The sequence below is a fragment of the Lampris incognitus genome, chromosome 13 (assembly GCF_029633865.1).
Source record: "Lampris incognitus isolate fLamInc1 chromosome 13, fLamInc1.hap2, whole genome shotgun sequence".
NCBI classification, from domain to species: Eukaryota; Metazoa; Chordata; class Actinopteri; order Lampriformes; family Lampridae; genus Lampris; species Lampris incognitus.
The window spans coordinates 10,659,692-10,681,264 of NC_079223.1; the positions used below are offsets into that span (position 1 = coordinate 10,659,692).

At 52.6% G+C, this 21,573-nt stretch overlaps 1 protein-coding gene across 1 annotated transcript; it reads right to left on the reverse strand.

The window, feature by feature from the left end:
• Positions 1–484: 484 nt before the first annotated feature.
• On the reverse strand, positions 485–3,168 carry irf2bp2a (interferon regulatory factor 2 binding protein 2a). The gene is made up of 2 exons (XM_056291631.1): positions 1,941–3,168; positions 485–1,605 (listed from the first exon to the last, which is right to left on the reverse strand). Exons 1-2 carry the CDS (start codon positions 2,770–2,772, stop codon positions 887–889), a joined length of 1,551 nt encoding a protein of 516 aa, XP_056147606.1. The 5' UTR covers positions 2,773–3,168; the 3' UTR covers positions 485–886.
• Between the last annotated feature and the right edge of the window lie 18,405 nt (positions 3,169–21,573).

The window sequence follows — 21,573 nt, forward strand, 5'->3', positions numbered from 1 at the left end:
TGTAACGCAGATGCAAAAGAAGTTAAATGGCTTTTCAGAGTAGCAGAATTTCATCATCAGTTATCATTTGTTGTCAGGCTGCATTTGTTGCTGCACCGTGGGATCATGTTGACAAACCATGCACTATCTCCCATTACTGACTCAACAGATTCCTGCTGACTGAACATGACTTGGCACCTTATTTAGTATGCTGCAATCAGTTACAGCGACGCTCCCTGCACGGACCAGGGCATATTTGGAGCAATGTGTCGGTATAAAAGGCATGTGTGCAACAAAGCTGCTGACCAACACATTTTATATCAGTGATTCAGCTTGAATTAGAAGCCCATGTGTCCTGTGAGGTGGGAACCAAACGTCTCCGCCGTCACAACAAGCCTGTATAATGAGGCAGAGCTGGGTTTTTTTTTTCTTTCTTTCTTTCTTTTTAACGTCAGTGCCTTTTAACCGTCACTCAAATGAAGCAAGCTCAGACAATAAGTTCATACAAGATCAGAAATTGTATTTGGCAATTTTTAAACAAGTGCATACAAGTACAGCTAAAAGCATTTCAGTTTTGCCAAGTGCTCGTAGAGTAGCATTAGTCACATTCTACGTTAAACAGGAACTGCCACCAGACCTAGAAGTACATCAAGAATTTTTGTTAAACATCAACAAAGAGGAACATAGTCCTTTATAATGAGTACATACCTTTATCTTCAAAAATATAGAAACACAATGTATTCAAAAATCAAAAATTATACAACCATGTTTACGAAGTATACTCTTCCCTTGGGTCCAATATGTACAAGTCCGTTAGTTTGTTTGAATGGTATGCATGTGATATTTATATATTTATACTCATATTTTGCTCCCCCTCTTCAAAAAAAAAAAAAGTGTTCAAATAAAATCAAGGGTCCCTCTCCTTTTTTACTTTAACATCCCCCGCAAGGATGGTCGCGATTTCTCCTTGCATGAAAGCCCATGGTACATTCGAGCCAACCAGGGGACATTTCTCTCCACTTGGACAGTACACTTCACCTGTGGCCCCTTGCTGCTTTATGCTCTCCCTCGAGCAGGGGAAGCAGAACTTGTGAGAGGGCACAGAGGGGCACTGAACAAAGTGTGTGTCCTCCAAACGCTCGTGACACAGGGTGCAGCACAGGGGTATGCTGCCGGGTACTGAAGAGTCCGGAATGCTTTGGGGGTGCACTTGGTCCATGCCGGGCACGTGGGGGGTACCTGCGCCGGACGCGTCCCTCTGGGTCAGCCTCCTCTGACTCAAGGAGGACGGCGAGAGGGGGCTGCTGCTGTTCCTGCGGGTCGTGGAGTGGACCTGGTTGGCGTCCTTGGGAGAGCTGTTCCCACCTGCGTTGTCCGCTGCGAGGATGAGCGCCGCCATGGGGGACTGGCCGTTCTGTGCAGCCTCAGGCGGGGTGGTGCGGGAGTGGGGGGATATCGTGGAGGGGGGCGAGGCGAAGCTCGGCGGGGGAACCGGTGGCATTTTGAGTCCGTCGGCAGGTGGGGGTAACCACTGCTGGCCTTCTCCGTTTAGCTTGGCTGCAGTCCCCTCTCCCTCTGGTTCAGGCGAGGCTTTTCTCTTCATGCTCCGGGGGTGTTTTCCTCTGTCTGGTGGGGGGGGGGGGTGGGGGGGGAAAGGGTTAAACAAGAGAGTTGACGCACAACTCAAACAAGAGGGAATAATTTGCAGGGATGAAAGCTTTGCATTCTCACTACTCCTCGCTGTTGCACAGGCAAATACACGAGCGTGGAAATATTACGTTTCATTCCTGGGTTAATTTCGCAGCCACGTCCCTCATGTCATTAACACCTGTATTTGACGTAACGTCACAAACGGGTCACTGTGCCTAAATGTATTAACGCTGCAATATGCTGCAACACTGCTAAGCTCATCAGGAAACATGGGACCATTGCACCGTCAAAAACCTAGCAGGGGTTCCTACCTGACTTGGAAGCCGTGGCGCTGGCCTCGTAGCCCATGACCCTTTGCTGCATGGGGGCATGATCCTTCTTGAACCTGCTGTCGAACGTGTGGAGAGCCATCAAATCCCTCACTGTTTTCCCCTTGCTCATCCAGTCCTGCTCGGCCCTGTTTTTGTGGCTGTCGGAGATCTCCGGCGTCAGGCTGTCCGGTCTGTGCTTATCCTTCACCTCCCGGTCGTGCTCGCTGCTGGACACGGAGGCGGGTCGCTTGCCCAGCTCGCCCGGACTACCTGCCGCCAAGGCGGACGGAAGCCCCCCCATCTGCACCGATCGGCCGTTGACGACGTGCACGGGAGGCATGGTCCCGTTAACCAAAGGCACTAAATTCGGGGGGACCGCGCTATTCCTGCGAGGGTTGGGGCTTTGGCGGTTCAGTTCTGGCGGGTCGTCTGGTTTAGGAAATCCGTTCGGGACAGGAATGCCGTTGGCCTGCCTGCCAGACTGGTACTCTGGGCCCAGCCGGGGCGGGCGCTCGGAGGAGAGGGGGTAGCGGTCCAGCGGCTGAGGCGGCCGTGAGCCGGGGTCCGCCGCCGAGTGGTTGATAGCCTGAATCTCCTTCCCGGAGAGCTGCGACTTGCCCGGACCCGGAGACCTCCCCTCCTGAAACCCGTGAGCCCTCTTGAGCTGGCGGGCCGTCTCGATGACAAACTCGATCCGGTCGGCGCCCTCGTAGTTGACACATCCCCTGCAGACGGGCTCGGTAAAATCCCAGATCATGGCCCACGGCATGCGCGGCAGGTCACACAAGTAGCACGACTGCCTTCTGGAGGCAGAGACCGCCGCGGACGACATGGCTTCAGCGGCCACGGGAGAAACGCGGCGCGGCGGGCAACCCAAAAAAAAAAAAAAAAAAACCAAACCAAACCAAACCCCAAAATCGTCTCTTCCCGGGGATCGCGCGAAGTCTCTCACCCCCACGGTCCGGCGGAACCGGGACAAGGCAGAATCCGCTCTCTCTCGACCGTCGTCGTCTTCCTCCTCCTCTTCGCGACTTGCGCAAGCGACAACAATGAAGTTTTCAGAGGGAGAACTTCATGGCGGTGTGCGCTTTACTACGGCGCGCCTCTCTCTATCTCTCTCCCTCGCTCTCCCCACAACTCCGCCAGCTCAATGTGGAGCAGTGACGTCATCGGCGAGCACTAAACTTGCGGTTCAAGCTCCGATTCTATTTACTTGATTCTTCGACAGACCCCCCTCCTCCTCCTCCACCTCCCCCCCGTCCCCCCTTCCTCCGCCTCCCCACCCTTTAGCGCAGACTCTGTCAGTCACTGCCCCCCTCCTCCTCCCCCTCCTCCTCCTCCTCCTCCTTTTTTTTTTATTTAATCACTTGAACCGTCGCCAAAACTACTCCCGGTCACCAGGTCCGCCACAACCAACGGAAAGGCACAACCAGAGCCGCCCCCCCCTTTCACCAGAGCTGCAAAACGAGTCGATTTACCGCAAGAATTAGAAGAAACCCCCCCCCCCAAAAAAAGAAAGAAGAAGAAATTGGCTCAGGTTAGGCGATTATATCAATTCGGTCTCTATAAACAGTTTGCGATCTGAAAAAGAGACGATTTCTTTACACCCCCCTTCCCATTTTAACCCGAGCGTCCCGTTCCGTCACGGCCGAGAAGAAGAAAAACACGCCGCTTTTTTGCCCTAAGCTCGTTCTCTCGATGTGCGCGCGCCACCACCGTGCCGCTTAATGAATGAGGAGGGTCGCTCGCGCTGCCTCTGCCCCCTGGGAGCGGCGTGGCGCGTGATGATAGTCTTCTTTCTTTTCCCTTTTCTTTATTTCTTTATTATTGTTGTTGTTTTATTTTTCTGGAGACAGCCGATATAGATTGTTGACGGGAGATTATATGGAGTGACTGGTTTTTTGTCGTCGTTGCACTCTATGAATATTTCGACTGCACCTTTGCTGCCGCGGTGAGATTAAAAAAAAAACAAAAAAACAAAAAAAAGAAAAGAAAAAAACGCCTCCATTACCCAAACAGGAAACTGGTGAGGTGGGGATTTCCAGTGTGCTGTAAACCTTGAATGGATCGGGCGGGGTGGGGGGGGTGGTGGTGGGGGGGGGGACAACAGGAATATAGCTCTGCCCACATTTCATTAATGCAACATTGTAACGCGAGGGCAGCTCGCGGCTGCTGACCAAAGCCTGCGGCGACACAAAACGAGCGCACGTGTGGGGCGACGCGAACCTTTAAAAACGACCGATGTGGTTAAAATAAAGGCGAGGACGGCACGCGTCCGATCGGGGCGCGCGGTGAACGTCATATACGTAATCGCAGTTACTTGCAAATCAACTCGCACGCTACTGTTTTGTTTTTTTTGTTTTTTTGCACAATGCAAAACGATCACGTATGCCCCCCCATGATATAATTATGCAGACTATAATAATCGAGCGTTTTTTTGAGTTCCGCCAGATAGCAGTCTGGCCGCTGCTGCGGCGTCTCGGTGCGCCTTCTGAAGTGCGGGGCCGCCTCGGCGCTTCACGGTCCGCCCCCTCATCTGAGGTTGATTCCAGCGCGGCGCTGCTTCGCCTCGGGGGTTTGGGTGAGGCAATGCGTCTGAAACCGGCAGACACAAAGCAGGATGTGTTTGTGCAAGTCCTTGTGACGTCGGAAAGAGGAAGTAAGATGTTTAGTCACGTACCCTCAAAGCCGCCTCACCCATCTAGGGAGCGTCAAGCCGCGCTGGCGCTCCGCCATCCCCGCCGCCATTAACCGCGGCTGATCCCGGCTCCGCGCGCCGGCAACCTTCAAAAGGCTCGGGGCTCCCTGTCTGACACACAACCGGCCGACCGCCGCCATTTTTATTTTGTGTGCGCGTGTGTGTGTGCGTGCGCGTGCGAATCTATCTCCGATTAAAACTAAACGTCGAAACGTTTCCGGTCTGCTGCGCCATATTGTGCAACTTGAACGTTAGGGAAAAAGAAGAAGAAGGAATGTGTTTTTGTTCTGCCTCGGCGCTGTTATAACGCTATTACGGGTAGCTGTTATAACGTTATTACGGGTAGTTGTTATAACGTTATTACGGAAGCATCCCGCCCTCTTTTTCACCCCCCAACCGCCCTTTGAGTCCACACAGGCGCTTGTTGGATGGAGGAATGTTTCGAACCTTTTGACAGACGGGAACATTTTTTGTGCCGAAGAAATAAGTGAAAACGTATGGTGGTCAAAGTCATTTATAAGGCGCGTTCATAACAACTGTTGACCAGGGTGCAGCTGGGAAACGTTTGACTTTGATCTTTCGCATTCCGCCGAGATGATTGCGCAAGAAAGCGGCTAAACAGTGTTATGCAAGATGGAGGCATGCTGAGTTTCAATTAAAACCCGAAATGACCTGAATCCGAAAAGGGGATACCCGCTCATTTCCACAACCTTTGCCACAGAGGCTTCAAAGGGGGAAGAAAAGCCCCAAAAAATGCAGATTTTTACTGAACAGGTGGTGAAGAGGATGAATGAGAAGAGGCCAGACTTGCACAGATGAGTCTTACAGATCATTTGGACCATACTGTAGGAGGCCCTTACCGTACGTAGCTCTATTGACTACTGGCTGCGTTGGACTCCACCTAACCTGGTGGCGTAGGCTTTACAACGCTGCATTTCACACAGGGCATTTTTTTTAAACAATTTGTAAGCTGAAACAAGCTAAATAAAGACTGGGTGGTAGAAGCCGGCGAGGGGAATACCCGCTGAGTGACAGCGTCACTTGCTTGATAAGCTGATGTTATATTTGTTCAGCTACATTCCATGCCCTGTTAAATTTCATATTGGTCATCTTTTATTCATGAAAGTGAAATCATTGCAAATTCTTTCTGAAGTTTCCAGTATAAACAGAGCGTAGCTCTACGTATTTGCTTCTCTCTCTCTCCCTCCCCCCCCCCTCTCTCTCTCGAGAATAATGTGGTTGTTGCACGGCCCTGTACCACACTTTAAAATAGATCACGATGGGACAACAACATCTGCCTCTTGTGACCTATTATGGAGTTTATTGTGAAGTTTTGCAGCTGTGCTGATCTACCTTGCCTGTCTGTAGCTATACAGAGCGGCAGGAGATTTGAATATATATCGTATCACAGTGATTATTTTGGGGCAACATCTATGGGCTCTCATAGAGCTGTATCCTGTATGTGGTATGGGAACGGGTAACTATGCAGACTGCCAGGATACCCCCAGCTCCCACATGTGTCCTGTTTACAGTGTTACTATTTTAGCCACAGATCAAAATGGCAGGGATTAGAGCAGAGATATAAGATTTGGGGAGGTTCAAAACATGATGTCAGACTATTTGTCTCATACGGACGCCGCTTTCTCCTCTTTACAAAGGCCTCTATCCTGTCACATTATTCTCAATGGTGTTTCCTGTGTTCGTGTTTTGAAGCTGGGGAGATTTTTGTGTGTATCCAGTTTTCCAAAAAAAAAAAAAAAAAAAGGTCAGCATTTTTAGTGAACTGTTGTGATATAGGTATAAAATGGTGGAATTCAAATAAAATGGAGGATCCAGGGCGAAAGGGAAAAAATGTGCTGGGCGGCTGGAATCTGGGGGCTGGAGGCTGCAGAGGTGATGTCATTGGGCCAGAGCAAGAGGGGAGTGAAAAACAAGTCTCTCTCTTTATTCTGATCCTCTTTGCAGTCCCAGCAGGGGGGGGGGCAGGGGGGAGGGGTTGCTGGCAGCCAGCCAAGGCAAGGGCTGCTGGGAAATGGCAAAGGATGCCAAGCGGGCCCCGCCGCCAACATTAGAAGCTCACATCTTTGTTCTCAGAAACCTGGTGTGCTGCCAAAGGCCTCATTTCGGCTCCATGGCATGATTACACTGGATGTAGGCCAACTACTGAGAGCTTGCTCGCCCTCCCTCCCTCTCCTGCACTCCCTTTATGCTCCCTCCTGAGGCTCCTCTCTCCCTCTCTCTCTTGCTCTCTCTCTCTCTCTCTTTTTCCACTGCCATTTGAAAAGCTCTCTGCCAAACATGCAGTAGTTGCCATGGCTGCAGAGAGTGGAACATAAGAAAAGTGAGTAATGAGTCAGGCTTGGACCCAGATGTGCCACATGTGCATCCATTTAGAAAAAAACAAGATGGTAACATATCCCCTTAATCTGCCTTACTTGTCAGAGACAGAGAAGCAAGTATTTAGTTTAGAAAAACACACACACACACTTTGAAACCTGTTTAAAAAAATGCTGTTTTGTCATCTATTTTTGCACATAAACTGGTTTCAGTGGCCTTCAGGGAAGATTCAGTTCTGACAATCAGAAAATGACAAGTGACGAATTTAGCTCCTGTAATGCTGCGGTTCAGTATGACTGATGATATCATTTCCTGTCCATTGGAAAGCCCCACATACTCTTCCTTCAACCAGAGATCGAAGTGCACGACCCCGTCACAGTGTGGTTTGTTACATGTGAAACCCTGACCAAAATAAACGAGACTTCTCTAAGGCAGAAATGTGAGGTACGGAAATCGAAATTCTAAGTTTATCAAGTCAAGCGGTAGTTTTGCATGCTGCACATGTTGGGGGAATTTATCCGGCCCAATTTGAATTGAGATTACTCATTCACCCAACATTGTGATGGGCAATATCAACCATGTGCATTATTAACCGTGTGTGTTGCACACAGAATTTCTCATTTGTTGCTCCGGTTGCACAATCTTGATTAATCATCAATTATTGTGGTTAGTATATTCAACTAAAATGTACACTCACTCAAGCACTTTAATAGGGTCATAGCCTGGCTTGCACAATATGCTTCTCATTTGGCGGGGAGTCTCTCTCTCTTGCTCTCTCTCTCTGGCACACACACACAATTTTACTTCCTATATAAAAATGTAATCGGTTGCCTTTCCTACCACCGCTTTGGTTTCCGTGTCTGTGCTGTTGTTGTGACCTATCTGTTAGACGTGTTTCGTAGAAGAGGCAGACCTCCGGGTTCATCGCCGGGCCTCGGGCGAGCTGACGTTACCAGAATATTTCGTGAAACTCGAGGTGTGTTTGTACATGAATATAACACATAAGTGTGTGTGTGTGTGTGTGTGTGAGCGAGAGAGAGAGAGAGAGAGAGAGAGAGAGAGAGAGGTGTGCAGGTAAACACACGAGGAGGCGAAAAACGTCGATATCCGGGGTTCGCATGAGTCACGTTTTCTAGTGTTTTCCCATTGTTAAAGCGAAAAGCGGAGCAAAAGCAAAACATTGTGTGCGTTCTGACGCGTCCCCTCCGGCCCTGACTCTTGCATTCCCCAAGTAGCGGCTGTAATAGTCCCGTTTAGTGCAGGCACGCTTCCCTCGGTTTGAGCTGCACAGCCAGAAAATGGGCCCTGTAATCTGCCCGCACAAACCTCAGGCACCCTTTACAGATGGAAAGGACTTCGCAAATCACCCGCGTTTCTATATCCGGGGGTGGCCGTCGTCTTCTGACGTCTGATGAACCGACAAAGCGAGCCGCGTCGAGGATATACCCGAGGACGGGCGTAAACGGTTCGCACAGCCTCTTCCTGTCAGACACCACGGCCGCAGAAAGAGCACCTGACAATAACAGGAACATGTGCTGCCGAGCCGACTCACGGGCTGCTTTACTTAGAGCACGTTTCAGGGATACCGAGGGAGGAACTGCAGAGTTTTGAAACGGCCGCTTTGTGCAGCGACAACCCGCCTCGAAACCGGGAGGCCGTAAACACGGTCCCTCGCACTGGGCAGAATACAGACGCGGGGCTGCTGCAGCCCAGAAGGGTCGAGGACAGATGTAAATAAGATCGTAATCGGGACCGGATGCGACCGTTTGCAGATGTTTCGGTTTCGCTCTTGCCAGAATACGGAGGCGGCCGTCATCTGCAACTCATCCCGGTGCAGATTCGCTGCGGAGCGGCGCTGCGCGGTTGTGCTCGTAAAGTCCACATGTACTGAGTCGCCCTCTATCTGGTTCAGGGAGGAGGTCCCGGAGCACGCTCTACGCATTTGCGACAAAGATGTCCATTCCCCCCCCTTCTGCCAAAGCGCAAGTAGGTGGGGCGTCCACTGTCCACCCGTAGACCCTGCAGACGCGGTCCCTGAACAGCTGGGGAACATCCGTTGTCACATTCAGTTTCCCACGTTAGTCAAAAATGGGAGAAGGGGGTGGACGGTGTTGTCCCTCCGTCCGAGCGTCGCAACCCCTGGCCACTTCCTAACCGCCCTCATTCGCTTCAGAGGCCCCGAAGAATCGAAACAACAAATAAAATAGCCCCCGGTGTGCACAACCGGCTTCAGACACGCACCAATTGGAAAGGAGCCAGAAGGCGTCCAGGTAGTGTCGCCGTCTGTTCTGTTGCCTACCAACACGGGGGTTGTCGGTTCGAATCCAGGCGTCCCTGCAGACCCAGTTGGCCGTGTCTGCGGGTGGGAAGCCGGATGTAGGTATGTGTGTCCTGGTCGCTGCACTAGCGCCTCCTCTTGTCGGTCGGGGCGCCTGTTTGGGGGGGGGGTAGCGTGATCCTCCCACGCTCTGCTACATCCCCCTGGTGAAACTCCTCACTGTCAGGTGAAAAGAAGCGGCTGGCGACTCCACATGTGTGGGAGGAGGCACGTGGTAGTCTGCAGCCCTCCTCGGATCGGCAGAGTGGGGTGGAGCAGAGACCGGGACGGCTCGGAACAGTGGGGAGAAAACACCCGGGGGAGAAAAAAGGGGGGAAATCCAAAAAAGAAAGAGAAAGGAGCTCGAGCCGACACAACTCCACGTTAGCATTTAGAAAATGTGGGGAAAAAAAACCCTAACTTACACAAAGTCGACAGAGCGTTCATTCTCCAGACGACATGTTCGATTACGAAAGACCTTCTTGTGTCAACACAAAGTCAAATATTCGAGATTTGAAATAATCTTGAGAGAACCCCACCCCCTACCCCCACCCCCACCCCACCCCCGGGCGCAGCTTGTTACGGAAGTGAAGCGAACCCAGCCATTATTCAGGAATTCGAGATCGAATCTCGTCACAACTATGTTCATTCATCTTCGACAAACTGGTTTCGCAACAGCGACGCATGATAAATAGATGTTGTCATACACAACAGGCGTAGTGTCATCACCCCCCCCCAACCACCCCACCCCCCCTCCAGGCAAATAACTACCCCGGACGGCTCTAGTCGCGGCTGCCATAGTGAGGGTTAATTGAACTGTCCCAGAAATAGGAAGCGCGTACCAGGCACGAACGGGGAAACCTCGAGGCAACAATTATAAGGCCTCGTGGGACGCGGCGAGCTGCGCGGGCGAGAGCGGCGCGGGCGAGAGCGGCGCGGGCGAGAGCGGCGCTCTGTGAGAAAGTTCAGTACCCTTGAAGGGCCCGATAAGCCCGGGGTGATATGACACGGCGTGTTTGTGTTGTGCAAATTGTAACGTCTACCACGCACGCTGCGGAGAGACAGCTTGTGTTTGCTCCGACTCGCCCGAGCAAAGGGCATGTCATGGCAGGTGTGGTGAAGTGTTATCTTTGTAATTTGAGCATTTCGGCTCACGCTGCTTAAACGGGTGCCGGGGATAGTAGATTTATTTATTTATTTATTTATTTTTCCTTTTTCTTCCGCGCAGCGGGCATACCGGTTTGGCCACCTCCGAAACCCTCAAAAGGTTCAAAACCCCATCAAAAGGCCGGAATTTACCTCCGTGCTCCTCCCGGGGCAGGTGATGTGATCCACCCTTATTTGCCCCGCGCACAGATGCGAAACTTGACCTTGCTATCTATGCAAATCATTAAAAAAAAAGCTCTCTCGACAAAAGAGGATAAAGTTCACCTACACAGTGCCGCCGAACAATGGGAGGGAGGAGTCGGAGCCAGGCAGCCTTGAAGAGGAAATGGTTTCCCACTGACTGACAAGTCTGGCCTGAAGGACACCTAACACCCCACCACCCCACCACCCCACCCCCCGTCAGAAACAGGATAGCGGCAGAACTTCGGGACCAACATGGACGCCTGCTCAGGGACGCCTCGCCCCTGCATGTGCCCCTTATTTCGCTGACACGAAGAGGCGCCGCCAAATCCACTGACCGCCTTTCTCTTCCCCTACCCCGACACTCCTCAGACTCTTAAACCACCACGTTTCTCTCCCCCCCCCCCCTCCGCCCCCTCTATCTCCTCACATGATAAAATCCCTTTGAGCTCAAGCGTTGTTGCCTAACAACGCGGGGAACAAAGTTCGCCCTCCGCTCCGAGTGCAAAAAAGCACTTCAGGCCTCACATGATCCCCGTTCGGTTAACCATTCTCCGAGGGAGGGAGGGGGGGGGGGGGCTTGTGTTTTCTGTTTGAATTGGCATCAGTCGAAGCGACTACTCTGCTGGTCCGACGTCTCTGCTCACCAACCAACACACAACATGCCAGAACCTGAAACCTGTCACGCCACACATCCTCGAGCGACGCCCTCCTCCCTCCGCCGCGAACAATAGCAAGCCAAGCAGGGCTCCTGTTACAAAACTGCCCGGTCACAAGACGCACACCTCACAGGAATGCTGTTGTGACATGCTGCGGCGTTGACACAAGGGTTAAACATTTAACTGTGGCCTCACGCAAACAACACACACACACACTTCAGCTGCCAGCAGGGCGGCAGCTTAAAGCAACTGCAGCACCAGTCACTGGTTTCTGTTTATCATTCCCCTCTGTCTGGTCAATCCTTAACTACCCGCCCAGCGTTTTATTAGAGGATAATTCTCCCGTGTTGTGGCCAGGTGTGTTGCAGCGGGATGAGCCATTGCAGACACAATACTGCCGCTGCTACACACTCCAGAACAGTGCAGAGGTTGCCTGTGCATGTTTGAAAGGGTTTCAGAGCTGTTGGGGTCATTGGGTGCGCATGTATTGGCCGAGTGTGTGTGTGTGTGTGTGTGTGTGTGTGTTGGGTGGTGGTGGTGGTGGGGTTTGTCATGTGGTGCTGATCTCTGACATGGTTCAGATGGAGAGGGTTCAGCAGGAGTTCAGCAGAGATCCATTATTCATGTGCTTTTGTATACCGATTGATGGGACAGACGAGCCTTTTCTCTCTGCCAGTGTGTCTTCCCCCCCCCTCCCCCCCCACCACCACCACTGTACGCGTTACGCCGCGTTCTCCGCTCGGGAAAAATGTGAACCGAGGTTGTTTTTTGTTTTGTTTTCTTCTCGTCTCTGGCGTAGCGGACGCCGAAAACGTCGAACCGCGCCGGATGGTTCTCCTTTTTTTTGTTTTTTCGCCCTCGTTTGCGCGTTGCCATTCGTCACAGGTCGTGTTACAGGAATGACCTGTGCGTAATTCTTCACAGAAGGGGTGTCTTCAGTTTAATGTGTGTTGGCAAAGCCTCGAAAAATCCCTGCTTAACAATTCCAGGAAAGCCAATCCACCTGGAAATCTCATGACTTCCTGAATCTAATTCCAGGCCAAGCTATCAGACAGTCTGACTAGCAGCTTTCACCGAGGGGCGTAAACACTGAATGTTTGACAGGTTCGCCAGAGCCAGTGTTGAATCAGGCATTAGGACTCATGTAATGCCTGCAGTGAACTCAAATGCCCTGGCAAAGCCCTGATTACATTTTCTCCCTGTCTAACAGATTTACGGTGCACTGTGAACTCGTAGCAGAAAGCTGGGATTGGCTGGCCTCGCGAACGGGCCCTCCGAGCGCCGCGCGCACACACACACACACGCACACACACACACACACTCGCCGGCGTTTAAATCCGGCCTTACCCCTCCAACTTTGCTGAAATCACGTAATAGCAGTCGTTCCTGAACGATAACTAAGGCCGGCGGTTTTCGATAACCTACAGCTGTAATCTTTTGTTGCTCACACAAAGCGAACCGTGACATGAGGAAAAAGAGCGGGGGGGAGGAGGGGGGGAGAGACCACCGAGGGAGGATCCGGAACAAAATCCCCCTCCCGTGTCACAGCGTGCTGTGCTAGCGGCCGGTGACCTCATCCAAAGTTTACATGCCCCAGCCCCATGTTGCTTTGTTATCTTCAAAAATTGCAAACCAGCACATTCCCGACAGCACCAAACAGCAAAGAAAAAAAAGAAAGAAAAAAAAAAGAAAGAAAAAGAAAAAACAGAAAGAAAAGGCTCACCATGCTCTGCAGGAAGTAGGGAAAACAAACTGAATAATGCTTGGATGTTCACTTAGTTAGCAACAGGAATAGGCAATGAACAAAAAAGACACACACACACACTCACATGCACTCAAAATAGAAAAACACAGGCTGACAACACACACACACACACAAACACACACACAAACACACACGTATAAAGGGCTGAGGTCTGGATCAGTCATGGTCACTGGTTTAAGCTGTGCGTCTCTGCTTAGTCAGCGTCTTAGCTCTCTTTCAGTCTTTTCTGTTTTTTTTGTCTTTTTTTCAGACTCCGGTGCAGTAAATAGCTACGAGGAGGATCGCAGCCTGCACAGCTGATTGGCTTGATGCTCGCCTATGACAGCGACTAAACTGGCTGTGCAAGTCAGAGAGATAGGGGGGAGGGGGAGAGGGGGGGAGAGAGAGAGAGGCAGAATCTGGTGGGAGGACAAAGACAAAGTGTAAGAAGCCCGAGGGAAGTGAAGGACGGAAAAAGGTCCTTTTGTTTTAGCTGCGTGTCATGTGGTCATGTGACACACGGAGGGGCGTGGCCTGTTCTGCCGGTGGCGGCGGCGTGTGTCGTCATGGCACCGCATGCGCTCATCCGAACATGTGATCGCTACGTGTTATTGTAGTGGCCTGTCTGCGGGGACATTTATATAATCACGTTTTACATACGCTTCGAAAGGTCCGTAACAACATCTATTTTCTGTCGTTTGGTGTCATGGGTGACGGCGAGGCTTGTGTATTGTTTAATCGCAGCTTTCCGTGTTGGCTAAGCGGGATAGCGAGGGTGGCGTGTTGAAAGGCAGCTATCAGTTAGCCTAGCCCCCGCGGTTATGAAGCGGGGGGGGGGTCATCCCTTTACCCCCCCCCCTTGACAGCGAAGCGGAAGTGCAGCTCCTGGTGCCCCCTTGACACGGATCATGTCACACTTCACCTTAGACGATTTCAATATTATGCCCTTTTCATTGTTACTGGGTTGCGCAACAGCGTCCTTTTGCTGAACTGGTATCAGGCTGTGAATTACACAGAGGCCGAAAGGATTGCACCACCTTTAAATTTTGTCTAACAGACAGCTTTCATGCTGAAGTCGTTGCACATAATTTTTCACAGCGTTTTTTTTTCTCCCCCTTTGGGCGAATTGGGGTGGTTTGCGTAGCCACGCGCCAAACATTTGACATGAAGTCAAGACGATAGCGCTGGCAAAATTGTGCAAAGGGTCAAGAGCGCGAATACGCTTGAGTTCACCGCCCGGACACGTGGTCAAACGGCCGGTGAACAGCACGGCTCTGCAGCCTAAGCGGGGGGGGGGGGGCTCTTACAGTATTCCCCACCTGCGACGGTTGCAATGTCATTTCGTCGCTGTAAAATGTCAATGTCGGTGTCGCCGCTGCCTTAACTTGGCGTGTGCTGCAAAAATGGTTCACTTAGTCGGCTAAGTATGGCGCTCTGAACATTAACCTCTTACGCAGGGCAAAAAGCACGCATGGAGTGGAACTAATAAGTGACATGGAAACACGCTCTCCTGCCCAGAGCTTTTATAAAAAGCTTCTACGCCCCCCCCTTCCTCCTCCCCCTCCTCCTCCCCCACTCCCATCAAACCTACTATCCACCGTGCCTGGCTTTGAAGGTCAGATGAGAGAGAGGGAGCATGGCAACAACCCCACCTCCCACCACTATCACCACCACCACCTCCTCCGACTGACTAACCGACCGGTTCAAACAGGCCTGGGGGGCAGGCGGGGGGGGGGCAACGGGGCGTGGCCCAATGAGAATGCCCAGTGAGGAGGAGGAGGAGGAATGCAATGTGATGGCAACACAGTGGGCTTCTCCCATCTGCAGATTGCCGTAGGCTCCGCTCGCCCCGGGCCCTTCCCGTCCAGTCTAGTGAGCAGCCAGATCAGGTCACCGTCGAGAGGCGGCTGACGCACGCGCGCGCACGCGCGGGGTACGCGCACGGCGTCCAGGCGTCGCTACGGGACGACGGCGTCGCAGCCGCACTGCAGCGGAGGGTTTACTCAAGCGTGTCGAGGCGTAGTACGAGTCGAACGTGAATATGTATTATTAAGAGGAAACACCCACACCGAACTTTACTTTGGTTCACTTACCCCCCCCATCCCCTCCCCCACCCACCCCACCCCCACCCCGACTGCACGCAGCACGCAAACACAGCAGGGCTGATGTGCGAGCAGCTCTTCTCTCCACAGCATCGTCTTGTGTTGTGCTGACTCACAGGCGTGAGACTGGAGCTCTTTAATCTGGCACGTCATCAAGCCGCAGAGGCGACGATGACGTGTTATTTAACGGATGACTGACGGCCATTTTTGACCGTTTTGCGGGAGCGGCGCTACTTTTGTCGTCCCAGCCTCGGCGGAAGCGAAGGAAAAAGGGGCAGAAGAAGAGCCGTTCGTTTCAGCACATACGATCCCGCAAGCGTGTGCGAGCCTCGCGCGTTTTCTTCTTCTGTGGATTAGTCGAGGGGGGCCGCCCCGCTGAGTCGAGCGGGCGCTGACGAGGCACCCAAGGGTCGCCCCGCCTGCCGCCATGACAACGGCGCGGTGTGAAAAATGACACGTCAGGCGTGTCGACGCGAGTGGCGGGAACAAGCGAGACAGACGCGGAGAGCGCGCACAGCGCTACAGCGTGCTGATGACCCCGAGCTTCCGCTCCAGCGGACGACGAGAGTCAGACCTTAAGTACTGATCACTGTGTGCTGGTTGGTTCACAAAAAAACGTCAATAATCAAATATCCCCCATCGCCAGTTGCCAGAGGTGTACAAACCAGGTCCAGAAAGTAAGAGTCCAAACCGTGTATTTGCTCCACCCATGCACTACACCAGCAGATTCTAGTCTGCAGCACTCCTCTACTAGGTGGGGAAATCGGCCGGTTTAGCAACATGGTTGGAGCAAATACACGGTTTGGACATTGACTGTCTGGACCTGGTTTGTACACCGCTGCCAATTGCAATTTCACAGTCTACGAAGGCAAACCTGTCATTTTTCACATTCTCCCTGGTGAACTTGGTGTGGTTTTCCACGGAGCTAGTGTGGTCGGCGGGCCCTGTGATGGCCTGGCGGCCGGTCCAGGGTGTCTCCCCCGCCTGCCGCCCAATGACTGCTGGGAGAGGCTCCAGCATCCCCGCGACCCTGAGAGCAGGATAAGCGGCTTGGATAATGGATGGATGGATTAATGTGGTCGGTGAAATGTGGCACGTCCTGAGATTTAATTTTAACCCAGGTGTCGTCCACAAATCTGAACCAGTGGCTAGGTGGTGTCCCTGGATAGGACATCAGGGCCCTCCTTTCCACTTCCTCCATGCACAAGTTGGCCACTTACAGGTGAGACTGGGGAACCCATAGCACACCCATGCCTCTGCCTATAGTACTGCCCCCTGTATGTGAAGTAGGTGGACTGAAGACACAGCTTCAGGAGCAGACACACTTGTGTTGTGCAGTGTAACCCCCCCCCCCCATCTCTCTCTCTCTGTCTCTGTCTCTCTCGTTGGTACACAGAGTCGCCAGGATGCCACCATCATGAGATTTTTGTCGTCGACGAGCGAGATCGTAACTGAGGTGTCTGCTTATGCAACGCAGCCCTGTCCTTCATCTCCCTCAGCATCACCTTCACCCTCAACCCCAAACCATTACAGCATCAGCACACCTTCACTAACACCTCGCCCCTCCTCCTCATCGGTCCCCCTGCGCTCCGGGCTTTCTAAATCAGGAATGCCTGACATATTCATTGACTTTACTCTCTGTGCCCCCACCCCCCCCCACCCCCGGTGTGTCTCTGTGACCCCACTTTGCTCTCAGTCAGGCTCTAATTTTTCAATGTGTATGGCAGATGTGCATACACTAATGTTCCTTGGACACAGTAAAGGAGTCCGGTGTCAAACACAATGTCACACCAAGCCTAGAAACCGCTTTATGGTGTCCGTGCACAAAAGGCCACAAGCATGCCACTATGGGAACAATCTCGCCAATAGTCAGTACTCTCTCTCTCTCTCTCTCTCGCTTTCTTTCTTGCATGCCAGCACACACCCACACAAGTGCACACAAAACAGGACAGCTGCGGTTCAAAGCCTGGCAGCAGCTGCACTAAATTGTCTGAACAGGAGCTGATGGACATCTGAAGCCACCAGTAGACGCCCCTCAAACGATTCCACGCTTTTCTGTCTCCTTTCCCCTCCTTCCCCGCCTCCACTCGGACCGCATCATTCCTGTGAAATGTTTCAAGCATTGCTGAGGTCTGCCCAGATACCAGAGTGTCTAGTATTCTTACGTTGTGTCCTAGGAGCGCCGAGTATCCGACGCAGGACTTTTGTTTTCCTGCTGCAGAAGGCGGACATTCAGGCGAACCTTTTCACTGTGAAAAGGCTGCAGAGATACACTTTCCCCTGGCTTTGCTCTCTTTCCCCTGGCGTTGCTCTCTTTCCCCTGGCGTTGCTCTCTTTCCCCTGGCGTTGCTCTACCACCCATCCCTTTTACACAAGTGTGTGTGTGTGTGTGTGTGTGTGTGTGTGTGTGTGTGTGTGTGTGTGTGTGTGTGTGTGTATGCATGCATCCTTCCAGCGATTCATTTCCCAGAAAAGGAGTCCAGGATTTATGGGTGCAGAAGCAGCCAGGAGCGACATCTCGAGAGAAGGATGAGTGTTTCCTGCAAACGGCTGAGCGGCAGGGAGGGAGCGAGGTGAGCGGACAGCTCCCTGGGAAACACTATCCAGCACCACGCTTGAACCGCCGCCGACCGACGTCATCGGAAAAGGCGTTCGGCGGAGCAGCCCGCGAGACCAGAGGCCCTCTGATTTACAATTTACAAATACCCCTCCGCCGATTTCTGCCCCTCCGGGGACAAACTCTTTCAACAACAGCTGCTGCTTGCACCTCGCTCTGCAGCGGCGGTGCTGTCAGCTTCCGGTTCGCTCACGTACCAAACCAGGGTCTGCATCAGCAGGGTGCTGACGTGTGACATCGTGGGCTGCATACGACTGCATACGACCACTCTGCACACGAGCAATATCATGTATGGAGCATCCCTGAATAAACCAAATCCTCCGTCAGCTTGTTACTACCGCTTGTTGTCAAGCGCGGATGAGAAGAAGAGAGTGGTGACCTCATGCCCCCCCCCCCCAACACACACAAGTTTGAAAGTGGAGCCATACGTATGAAACTGCTGAGGTGCTGAAACGAGAGACAGCGTTCTTGTAAGGCGTACAGGAACAAACCCCAGCAGAAGTCAGATGTCAGAGTGACTAAGAGAGAGAGGGGGGGGGGGTTGGAGTCATCAGGGCCAGGGAAAGCGTGTGGTAAAGGGCCAGAGATGGGGGTGGAGGGAGGTTTGGGGTGGGGGGGGGATCTATTCCAGTGGAGAGAGAAAGGTCACAGTGTAAGCTGATAAAGGCAGGAGGCAGAACTTGGGGCCGTTTCCAGGCCAGCCAGTCAGCTGACGCCTGCAGCTGTGTTTGGAACATCAATATGAGCCTTGTTCAGCCTCTTTCCCCCTGCCGCCCCCGCCCTCTCCCGCTCCCTCGCTCTTCTCGTTCTCGCTCGGCATCCCCTCGCCTCGCTCCCCCCCCCTCCCCCTCCTCCTCCTCTCTTCTCACACTGTTTCCTATTTTTTTTTTTCCAGCTCTGATTTATGAAAGTAGGGCATGTGCCCATAACTGCTGCATCAAGGCACATGGCTGAACCTCCAGAGGCACTAACACTCTGTTTACATCAGCCCAGACAACAGCGCTGCATTGCACAATTGCCACAGGCAACCACCGTTATATAAAGCCTGGCCCCTGTTTTGTTCCATTGTTTTTGTTTCTCCCGTTCGCTCCGTCTTCCCTCGCAGGGCAGGGCAGACGGGATAACCTCCGACCTGTGAGGCATCGCTCCATGCAACCTTTAGCTCTGTTGCAGAACACAGCATTCGTCTGCCGAGCGTCGTATCGTGCAGGTTGCAGACGGATTTCATAAAAAAAAAAGAAAAAAGGAAATACACTGATTTTGAATAAGCAGCTAGGGATCACAATGATCTGTGTTTTGTTTTATTTATTTATTTATTGGAGGATTGTGGCGTATCGTGTTGGGATATGTCTAGATTGTAGAAAATACCCCGACCGAGAGACTGGCAAATGCTGCGACTGCTGTCTGGTGTCTTGAGTTTGTGAGTAGGTGTGTTTGGGCTGGAGTGACAGTTCGTCCCAAGTAAGACGCCAAGCGCTCCGTGATGGGTTTCCGTGGCAACAAATCGGACCGCTTATGCTGAACCACAGTAGATTTTTGGCCAAAAGGCTCAGAGCAAGATGCAACAGCATAACACTCCCTGTCCGTGTTGGTAGCACGCAGGCTAAACATGCTCACTGAAGTCCTTATCCGCTATCATCCATACAGACTGTGGGAGTCTGGGAGAGGCTCCAGCATCCCCCCGTGACCCTGAGAGCAGGATAAGCGGTTTGGATGGATGGATGGACGGACGGACAAACTGGGGCCTCACGTTTTATGGACATCTGGCAGCAAAAGAATTCAAGCCTGAGCTCAGGTCAAGATGATTCATGGGTGTATCTGTGTGAATGAGCATGTCATACAAGTAAATGGATTGTAAAAACATACCGCCGTCCTCTCCACTTTATCATCTGACATGCACAGATGGGGTTTGGTGGGTGTAACCTTCCAGCGAAGGAATCCAAATGCCGAATTAAAAACACGGCCAGCTGCTGTTATCACAAACCATTAACTCATATAACGTCATGGATTACGGGGCCTCGTTCCCACCCTTAGAGCCGCGAAGAAGCGGGGCCCGGAAAAAGGAAAGGGGCTAGGATGTGACCGGAGCTCCGCCATGTCTCCCCCCCTCCCCTCCCCTCCCCGTCGTGTGCTATACTGGTGCTGACTCAACAACGGGCCGCCCGGTGTAATTCCATGCCTGGGCTTCCTGGAGTACAAGGACACACAATCATTCACAGCTGAGGGCTTCGGAAGAGGGCTGTTTCCAATATCTCCCTGTCTGCCTGCCTGCCCCATAATTATAGGCTCGGTGCCATCATCCGCAGTGGCGCTAGAGCCGGGGTCACAGCAGCTGGGCCCCTGCAGACAGATCGGCGCACTCGTTACTTCAATTTGAATTATGGGAGATGCGGCGCGAAGCAATTTGTCCGCAGCCCTGCTGCTGTCGAGCTCGCAGCGCATCTCGCTTCACGTCGTCGCCGCGGCTTTATTTTGTTTGTGTGCCTTTTCCACAGCGGCGAGACACCGGAGACTCGCTTTTTGACGCACCCAAGTATTAACATTCGCTGACACAGAGGCACAGCCAGAAAGAGGGGATGGGGAGGGGGGGGGGGACAATTTACTGTCAATCCAGAGCCACGAACACCCCCCCCTCCCCTCCCCATTTTTCCAGCCAACACCCCCCCCTCCCTCCCTCCCCTATTCTTCCTCATGCTTCCAGTCTTTGTTGCAGGCGAGCATGATCTCTTTGTAGCGCTCTCCTCGTATCCTCCTCCCCTCCCCTCCCCTCCCCTCCCCGACGCCCACGCTCCTCTCCTCTACACTCATAACTCAGCTGTTACTTGGCAACGTGGTCCCAGCTGGACCAGCATCAGCCGTGTTGCCGCGGCAACAGAATGCACACATGCAGAAATGGTAAACACATTGATTTTTTTTTTTTCTCTTGTCTTTCAGAAGCCAGCTCCATGTGCACGTAAAATCCACATGTGTACGTGGTTATGGCCGACGGCGTGTACATCCGCTCAGACGGATCGTAGCTGGTGTCACGGCTGACATGCTTGCCGCGCGTCCGCGGCCAAGAAAAGCGGGTTTACGACCGTCTGAAACATGTGATATGAAACACGATGCAACCGATTGCTCATTTTTTTCTGCGGTTTCTCCGCAGACGACGTCCCCCGTGGACGCGTCGAACCCGCGCCCCCCCCCCCCCATCACCTGGCTTTGTGACGTCTCATCACGCATCACATCCTGGATCGCCGCACAGGCAAAGTCTAAACCCACGCTCGGGCTAGTGGGCACGAAAAGGGGCCGCTGCGAAACAGAACCTCCCTCTCCCTCCGCCGTGGGGGCAACTCTGTAACTGTCGTCATGGCAACCCAATCCGTCATCTGCAGGGGGGATCAATTGATTCATTATTGAGCGGGGCGCGGCCCCCCCCCCCCTCTCTGCTTCCAGTTCACGTCTACGTACTCTGCCTTCAAGCATCCATTATTGACGTTTACGCCTGCCCACTCGCCGGGGCTGAAGAATAGAGAGCTGTCAGGTCTCCCTCGTAGAGGAATACTTCAGATTCTACAATTTCTCTGGGAGAAAAACAAAAAAAAAAAGCACCACGTTTATTGACTAGCAAGGAAAAAGGCACCGGGCCGTGCACAAAAGGCGCAAGCAAGCCCGCTCTCGTTTGCAGGAAATGTTCTCTTAACTTCTGCTGCTATTCACTGTGAAATTGACATGACGTGGCGACGGCGGCCATAATGGCTCATGTTGTAAATGCAACCCGGTAATCCGCGATCAGGGCCTGACAGTTTGGATCATGCGTCCTGAAGGAGCAA

What these genes read in the sequence shown, in the direction of transcription:
- irf2bp2a (XM_056291631.1), bottom strand. Translation starts at nt 2,772, where the DNA reads ATGTCGTCCGCGGCGGTCTCTGCCTCCAGAAGGCAGTCGTGCTACTTG. An exon ending in CGCCACGGCTTCCAAGTCAG is followed by an intron (nt 1,606 to 1,940) that starts GTAGGAACCCCT and finishes CCCCCCCACCAG; the next exon opens with ACAGAGGAAAACACCCCCGG.